The 9,089-nt window shown below is 51.1% G+C and overlaps 1 protein-coding gene across 1 annotated transcript; it reads left to right on the plus strand.

Moving 5' to 3' along the window:
• Positions 1-1,053, plus strand: LOC145807290 (uncharacterized). The gene has a single exon (XM_082905253.1). It carries the CDS (start codon positions 1-3, stop codon positions 1,051-1,053), a length of 1,053 nt encoding a protein of 350 aa, XP_082761379.1.
• The last annotated feature ends 8,036 nt before the right edge of the window (positions 1,054-9,089 follow it).

The following is a 9,089-nucleotide window of genomic DNA, read 5'->3' on the forward strand; positions in this document are numbered from 1 at the left end:
ATGGAGTCATTGATGCAGCGGATCAATGAGCACATTCGTGTGGAGGATGATACCGCCTCCGCGACCAAGAAGGTTAATCCGGTCGCGGCGGACAGGAGGGTCGCGGGGAAGGTTCACTCGGTTGGGCAGGAGGATAGCTGCCCAAACAACCGGTCGAAAGACCAGCGCCATGGTCCAAACCGTGATGACAGAAACAAGGGCCGCCGAAACGACCGGGCAGACCCTCTCCGTGATGCAGCGGAGGATGCCAAAAGAAAATTGAAGGCGCGGACCGGGATCACCACGGTGTTTAAAATCCCCATCTACCGCATTTTGAGCGAGATTCGAAGCGAACCCTTCGTCCGTTGGCCGGCCAAGTTGGGGAGTGCCCAGAGAGGCTTCAATTCAAAATATCGCTGCACCTTTCATGAAGAACGGGGGCACCGAACAGAGGACTGCCTGCCGCTCAAGCAACACTTAGAGGAGTTGGTGGCGGCGGGGCATCTTGACCGATACATAGATGGGGGCATCAAGGCCACGCCAGCAGACCAAGTCGAGCCAAACGGCCTGGCCGCCCTAGAAGCGTCCCTGCAAGGTGTAATCAACATCATCCACGGAATCATTGAACCGGCCAGGGTTTGCGAGCTGAGGGGGATGATCAAGAAGGCCGAGCACATGAGGGAAGTGCTCTCTGTTCAGCCCGCTGTGAAGAAAGGAAAGACCGAAGAAAGGGACATCCTTTCATTCTCAACCAAGGACTTCGAAAGAGTTCAGATGCCGCACAATGATGCCTTAGTAGTCACTCTTCGGGTCAAGGACTTTGATATCAAGAGAATCTTGATCGACCAGGGGAGTTCGGTCGAAATCATGTATTATGACGCGTTCAAACAGATGAAGTTAGAAGACAAGGACTTGGCCCCCGCGACATCTCCTTTGGTCGGCTTCAACTCACAGCCGGAGTGGCCAATCGGAAAGATTATTTTGCCGATCAAAGCGGGTTCGATAGTAAAGCAAGTGGAGTTCTGGGTGCTCAAAGTTCCATCCACCTACAACTTGATCTTAGGTAGGGGCTAGCTGCACGCCATGCAAGCGATTGCCTCGACCTTCCACCAAGTCATGTGCTTTCCGGCGTCGAGCGGGCAAATAGAGGAAGTTTGGGGAGACCAGGTGATGGCAAAACAATGCTTCATTGCGGTAAATGGCAGCCAAGCAGCCAAAGGGTTTGTCCAAATGATCGAGGGGCCCGAGGAAAAAGAGGTCCTTGAAGACGTGGGAAGGAAGGTCGAGGAAAAATCGGTCGAAGATTTGGTGGAAGTGCACTTTGACGAAAACGATCCAACTAAATTCTTCCTCTTGGGATCATCTTTGTCTAGCGCCGAGCAAGCGGATTATGTCAACTTTTTGGTTTCCAATTTGGAGGCTTTTGCCTGGACGCCTTACGACATGCCTGGCGTCGACCCGAGCTTCATCTGTCATCAGTTGAATGTTTTCCCCAACGCACGGCCAGTCATTCAAAGGACGCGCCGTTCAGCCCTGCACCATGCTGAAGTGGTGGCGGAAGAAGTGAAGAACTTATTGGAAGCCGGGGCTATAGAAGAAGTGCAATGCCCTCGGTGGATATCCAATACGGTGGTTGTTCCCAAGAAAAATGGCAAGTGGCGAGTCTGCGTTGACTACAAGACTGTCAACTGGGCTTGTCCTAAGGATAGCTTTCCCCTTCCACGGATTGACCAGCTGGTGGACTTGATCGCTGGCCATTAGAGGTTTAGCTTCCTGGACGCTAATCGCGGCTACCACCAGATAGCCATGTATAAACCGGACAGAGAGATTACATCGTTCACCACCCTTAGAGGATTATATTGTTACAAAGTCATGCCGTTCGGACTAAAGAACGCCGGAGCAACCTTTCAGCGGATGGTTACAAAAATGTTCGCTCCTCTCTTGGGCCGAACAATGGAGGCCTACATCGACGATATGGTGGTAAAGAGTAAGGAGAAGTCTGAACACCTTACCGACCTAGCAGAAATGTTCGCCATACTTAAGTACCATAAGCTCCGTCTGAACGCCTCCAAATGCGCCTTCGGAGTTGGCACTGGAAAGTTTCTGGGTTTTCTGGTTACAAACCGGGGGATTGAAGCCGACCCATCCCAGATCAAAGCGATACAAGAGCTGGAGCGCCCGAATTCTACAAAGGACGTGCAACATCTCGCCGGGATGGCAGTTGCGCTGAACAGATTCATCAGCCGGTCTTCGGATCGTTGCAGGCCCTTCTTCAAAACTCTGAAGTCCAAGTTCTTCTGGGATGAAGAGTGCGACCGTGCACTGGCGGACTTAAAAGCATATCTCTCCTCAGCCCCAATTTTGGTCACGCTTCAGCCGAGCGAAGAGCTGTACCTCTACTTGGCTGTTTCTCAACACGCGGTGAGCGCGATATTGATTCGTGCTGAAGGCATCCAACACCTACCAATCTTCTATGTAAGCAAGACCCTGCTCCCGGCCGAAACAAGATATCTTCCCTTGGAGAAATTGGCGCTGGCCCTAATGATGGCGTCGAGAAAGCTGGCACACTATTTTCATGCCCATACAATAGTTGTGCTGACCAAATTCCCTCTCAAGGTGCTCTTTGAGAAGGCCGACTTCACCGGGAGGATTCTGAAGTGGGCCGTGGAATTGGGGCAGTATCACATCAGGTTCCGCCCGCGCACCGCGGTCAAAGCTCAAGTTCTTGCAGATTTTGTGGTGGAATTTGCCCCTGGGACGCATCCAGTTTGCTCGATTGATTTGGTTGGTGCGGATTTAGCACAACCCAAGGTTTTGGCAACGAAGACGAGCGTTGGCTCGCACGTGGGAAAAGGGCAAAGTTTGACCGAACTAGCAAAGTCCGACAACTCGTTGGAGGATGAACCCAATGGAGACGAGAAAAAAGACCAGAACGAGCCGGCCAGAGACATTGAATTGAGAAGCTCCCAAAACCCGTCTGATTGTTGGAAGCTGTTCATTGGCGAGATGTGGAAGCTCTTCGTCGATAGAGCGTCCAACAGGCACGGGGCCGGGCTGGGAATTGTGCTGACCTCACCAGATAGGCTGATTATTGAGCAAGCAATTACGCTCTGATTCCCGGCGTCCAACAACGAGGCAGACTATGAAGCCCTCCTCGCCGGTTTAAGAAGCGCATTGAGAATGAAAGCCACCGCCCTTATGGTCTTCAGCGACTCCAAGCTGGTGGTCAATCAGGTATCAGGGGAGTATGAGGCAAGGGATGAAAGAATGGCCAAGTATCAAGCGTTGGTGCGAGAAAAAATCAAGAAGTTCCCTACGATAAGAGTGGAACAGATCAACCGCGAAGAAAACAACTCGGCTGATGAATTGGCTGGGCTCGCCTCCACTCAGACAGCTTTTCCTAACCCCTTGATGATAGAGTTTTTACCCCGGCCAAGCATTGAGGAACCGGAAGCAACCGAGGTGCTTTGCACCGACTTGGGTCCTTCCTGGATGGATCCCATCATCACCTTCTTAAAAGACAGAGTTCTACCGGAAGAAAAGAAGGCAGCCCACAAAATCCGAGCAAAGTCAGAGCGGTTTTGGCTCTCCCCATCTAGAGCCTTGTATAAGAAGTCCTTCACCGGGCCGTATTTGAAGTGTGTCCACCCCGCCAAAGTGGAGACTTTTCTCTACGAAATACATGAGGGCATCTGTGGAAGCCATACTGGAGGCAGATCCTTGGCGTACCGAGCAATTTCCCAAGGTTACTGGTGGCCGTGCATGCAGGCGGACGCACAGAAATATGTTCGCAGGTGTGAGAAGCGTCAGAAGTTCGCTCACCAGATCCACCAGCCGGCTAGAGATTTGCTCCCTCTCACAAGTCCTTGGCCGTTCGCGCTTTAGGGATTGGATATTGTTGGACCACTCCCAGCAGCGCCGGGCAATCGCAAGTTCTTCATCGCCGCCACCGACTACTTCACCAAGTGGGTGGAGGCCGAGCCACTGGCGACCATAAAGGAAAAGGATGTGAAGAAGTTTGTTTGGCAAAACATCATTACTCGCTTCGGTATACCCAGGGCCCTCGTCTCAGATAACGGCACTCAATTCGATGGGAAGCTCTTTCGCGGACTTTGCGAAGAGTTGAAGATCGAGTTCTACAATTCGACGTCGGCCTATCCTCAGTCTAACGGTCAAGCAGAGGCCTCAAACAAGACCATCTTGGATGGGCTAAAGAAGCGGCTTGAAAAAGCCAAGGGGAAATGGGCTGAGGAACTTCCCAACGTGCTCTGGGCATACCGCACTACCCCAAGAAGGTCGACCGGGGAAACACCATTCGTTTTGGCATATGGCATGGAGGCAGTCATCCCGTTGGAAATTGGCATGCCAACCATCCGCTCTGAAAGTTTCCATCCTGATCTGAATAATGAAGCCGTGGCATTAGAATTAGACCTTGCCGAGGAAAGAAGGGAGTGGGCACTAATCCACATCTCAGCTTATCAACAAGAACTCTCTAAGAAATACAACAAGGCGGTGCACCCCAGGCTGTTCAAGGTCGGAGACTGGGTTTTGAGAAAGGTACTTGGCAACACGGTGGTCCCTGGCGAAGGAAAGCTCGGTGCGAATTGGGAAGGACCATACAAGGTGATTGGTCTAGCTGGCAAAGGGGCATACCATCTGGAAGATTTGGATGGCAAGGCTGTCCCCAGACCATGGAATGTAGCCAACCTTAAGGTTTTTTACTTTTGAATTGTAATTTGCTTATGTTGTTCCAGACCCTTAGCCTCTTGGCACTAGATGTAAAAGATAGCAATGCTTTTGTAATAAAAATAGCACTCTTGTTTGGTATTACATCTCTGTACAATGAAATCGCAAGGACACAAGGCAATCATGGATGCCAGGGGCAAGGAGACCACCCTGAATGAGACCGGTCTGATTTCATCTCGCTGGAATGGAGACAGACCGCACAAAAAGTTTCCGTAGGGAAAAGTTCGCATTAGCCTAGGGCCAAGCTGGTTTCCCTCGCCCGGTCGAAATGTTGGCGTCATGACCAACCTAGCTGAAACATTGGTGTTTTGCCCAATGTAAGGGCCGAGCTGATTTTGCTCGGCCCAGTCGGCATATCAGTGTCTTGTCCAATATGGGAAATGAGCGGATTTTGTTTGGCAGGATTTCTCGGTGCTGGCGTTTTGTCCAACCGATAAGAGGCCGAGTTGACTTGGCTCGGCCGAAAGGAAATGTTAGCAGCTTAACCAACTCACAAGGCGAGCTGATTTTTGCTCGGTCTCATTGATGTAATGGAAATGTATGATTCTGCAAACATTTCAAACCGAGCGGATTTTGCTCAGCCAAGTTACAATGTCAGTTCATTTAAATTTTCAAGGAGCTGAGCTGCCAAATGTTGGAAAACATTCTGGGTGATTTCAGCTTGGCATATTGCGCGGCTCAGCCGACCTGCCGGTTGTGAATTATCAACGTTTAAATCGAGACATTTATACACAAGCCAACCGAAAAGAAATAGACGATATACAAACAAAAGGTTCAAAAATTTCATTGATTGAAGAAGATTCAGTACAAAGGTGGGGCCTGGCCCGGTTACATGCCCAAAAAAAAAAAAAAAAAGGGGAAATTTTCAATCCTTTTCAAGATCTACAGTTTGTCCGACTGCCAGCACCGTCTGCTCGGCCATCACAATTGTCTGCTCGGGCAAGTTTTCCTTGGCGTCGTCGTCAGCTCCATCCCCCACGGCAACATCCCGATCAGCCACTTCGTCATCTTGTGATACTTCGGCAGTAGTTTGCTCGGCTTGTTGCGTGGCGGCGGCTTCTTCCTCAGCCTCCTTCCTTGCCTCCGCAATGAGCTGGTTTTGGGTAGCACTAGCGTAGGCCTGCATATAGACCGGGATATATGCTGCAGGGGGGTTCATGAACATTTTGGCATCTTGACCAAGGCCAACTTTTTCCACGGCAGCCTTCCAGCCGCACTGGAAAAAGATGTCCTTGGTCGCTTGGACTTGGCGCTCGTAGGTTTTCTTCCCCTGCTTATATCCACGGTCCTCTGCCTCATCGACCGCTTTGTCCCTTTCTTCCTTATGGGCGTCGCGCAACTTCCGCAGCTCTGCGAGATACCGAGCTTTCGTCGACTTCACAGCTCATTGTTTTTCCTCGCTAGCTCGGTCGACTTTTTGGAGCAAGGTATCTCGCTCCGCCACGACTGCTTCTTGCGCGGCCTTGAGTTTTGCTATCTCGCCTTTCTGGGCCTTATTCTCCGAGATGGCATCGCGCAGGCTCTGCCACACTTTGATCATCCGGTCGTGGGCCAAGTAGTTCTTTTGCACGGCCTAAAAACCAGCGAGAGATCGTTAGTACTCGAAAAACCGCGCAAAAACCGAGCAAACAGTTTGACATAAAAAAATAGAGAACTTACCAGCACTATGGATTTCGCCACCGAGCGGAGGACCTTGAGGTCGGAAAGCTCGTCATGTTTTTTCATATCGGCGGGCAAGATTAACCCCTTGGTCAAATTGAAACCAAGCGAGTAATCTTTGTCCACGTAGACGGAGTCCTCAGAAGAAACTGCCCGGCCCTGGTATTTGAACGCGGGCGCCCAGACCGGGGGGGTGTCTGGGCCCTTGCCCTTGGATTTGCCGGCCAGCGGTTGCTCGGTCCGGTCCCCCGGTTCGGTTAAGGCGACCTCAGTTGAATCTTCATCAACGAGGTTTTGCCCGGTCATCTCCTTCCTCGTCCTTTTCTTTGATCGGCCAGCCGGTTATTCGATGGCGAGAGCAAGCACAGCTCCTTCTGTTTGCCCGACTGGGGTGGAAGATGTTCACCCGGTCGCCTCTGGAGGCTGGGACAGCCCTTCCTCTCCAGTAATCATTGGTTTGATCGCCCTTATCTTGGCCATTTCTTGCTCGGCTGTAAGGGGGACGAGTCTGATTGGTGGCAAGTTAGGATCTGGTTCAGGGGATGGCGCACGTAGGAAGTCGGTGACTCTGCTCTTGCGCGGCGCTTGGTAATGGTAGGTTTGGTTGAAACCGAGAAGTTTTGATGCCTCCCTCTCCTCGGCTGGATGGCGAAGCAGGACTCTGATGGCCTCTTGGTTGGCCTGGTGGTAGTCCGCTGCTAGGTACTTATCTGCAGAAAGGAGATAAGTGTTAGACCGGTGCAAAATTATAATAATGAAATACAGAAAGAGGATAGTGCGGTCAGCCGAGCTACTTACCAGCACTGCCAAAATCTTTCCTAATGTACCAGCCCGGTATGGGCGCCTCGGTGTCCTCATAAGCACCGGACACCCAGAGAAAGTCGTCGTCGTTAGTTTCTTTGTCTGGGTTGCCTTCAATGAGTTTTGCTCAGCCCTTTTTGACTTTGAGGTACCAGCAAAGCCCACTCTTATTTCTACTTAGGCTATATTGGTGGAAAATTTCTGCAAGACTGAGATTTAAACCGAGCCTCCGGTTCAGCTCGGCGACGCCGTTTATTATTTTGTATGTGTTATTTGAAACTTGGGTCGGGCAAAGCCTCGTCTGCCTCAAAAATTCGCAGATCAAAGCTTGCACGGGGAGGCGAAGCCCTCCTTCAACAATGGAAACGACCGTGAAGGGGCACCGGTCTAAGTCGCCCCATGGTGTGTCTCCTTTTTTGGCGAGTTCTAAGATGACGTCATCAGGAATGTTGTACTCCCTTCTAAATTCGGCCATCGCACCAGGCGAGCTTACCATAAATCGGTACTTCCCCATTATCTCGGTTTTATTTGGTTTAGTGTGTATCCCGGTCAAAAATGCTGGTGTATTTGCTCGGACTTTGAGCTCCACCAGTGGTAACGCTGAAGGGCTTGGTCGGTCCTAGTTTGTTCTGCATTGATTAAGAAAGAATTTCAAGGGTTAGCACGGCATAAACTGCACGGCTCACGCTGGATTTTTTAGCTCGGTGATTGTTTTTGGGTTTTTGGTCGGTCTATCCCTATCTCGGCTGGACGGCACGGCTGATTTAGCCTTCCTGGTTTGGCTCTGATTCTATCTTTGGTTTAGTCAAGGCAAGTTTTAGCTCGGTTAGACCTGTTTGTCGATTTTATTAAGCATTTAGCTCGGTTGCGGCCTCGGCGAGCATCCACAAACCATTCTTGCTCGGTTTAAACTCTCTCTACGGATCTAAACGAGCATTTAGCTCAGTTTTGAACAGTGTTCATCCTGTTCATCTCGTTTATTCTATGCTCAAGGCTCATTCGTTCAAACTAAGGGGAAACAGGGGCACGAAAGCCCCTTCCACTCCACCAGTTCCAGTTTTCCTAAGGTATGGAACTATTTTACTAAAAATGAGGAACCTTAAAGGTCCCAGGCAGGGAACACCAAGCACAGTGGCAGAAAAACGCAGAGAATAGGGAGAACTGGAAAACGAGAGCAGAAAATACAAGGGAGGGGTAGTGTGACTTACTGAAAACGAATGAGAAGTGAGTTAGGCCTCGAGAGCTTGACTGCAACGTCAAGAATGGCAGGCACAGCAAGGGGCAGCAACGGTTGGGAGCTTGGAGCGATGGGAGGCTAGGGTTTGGAGCTCTGGAAGAAGATGGAGAGTGAAGGGTTCGAATGACCCTTGGTCTGTGCATAAAAAGGGGGGAAACCACCCAAACGGCGCAACCGTTTGAATTCTGCACGTGCAGAACAGCTGGCTGCACGACCCAATGGCGTGAAGCCACTTGGCACTGGAAACGCGGCTGTCAGTACGGCTGTACGGCCGTACGACCCTTGACAAGACTGCCGACACGATGGCCGGCCGAACGGGACAGCTCAGAGCCAGATATTTCCCCATGATGCTCGGCTCGGTAATGGCGCAATTCAACCGATTAGCTCGGTCACAGAGGTAAACCCAATCACGATAGCTCGGGTGGGTTTAAGGGGCAATTGAGAGGGGAGATTTGCACCTGACTATACGGCCGAGCTGAGATAATGTCAGACGTGACGGACCGCGTAGCGCCAAGGTAATCTCTGTTGACATGGCCAGCGGCCTGCCTTGTACGGTCAGAAATATTGATCGGTCAGGCACCAACTGGCATAGCTGAGCTGCGTCTTGAACGTGTTGGACGGAGCATGGGTTAGCGGATGCTGACCGGGCTAAAAGGCAGCCCGAGCT

This window comes from Camellia sinensis, chromosome 14, assembly GCF_055761805.1.
Source record: "Camellia sinensis isolate YWXY chromosome 14, ASM5576180v1, whole genome shotgun sequence".
Lineage (NCBI taxonomy): Eukaryota > Viridiplantae > Streptophyta > Magnoliopsida > Ericales > Theaceae > Camellia > Camellia sinensis.

Excerpts from the sequence above, each read along its gene's own strand:
- LOC145807290 (XM_082905253.1), top strand. The coding sequence starts at position 1 with ATGGAGTCATTGATGCAGCGGATCAATGAGCACATTCGTGTGGAGGAT.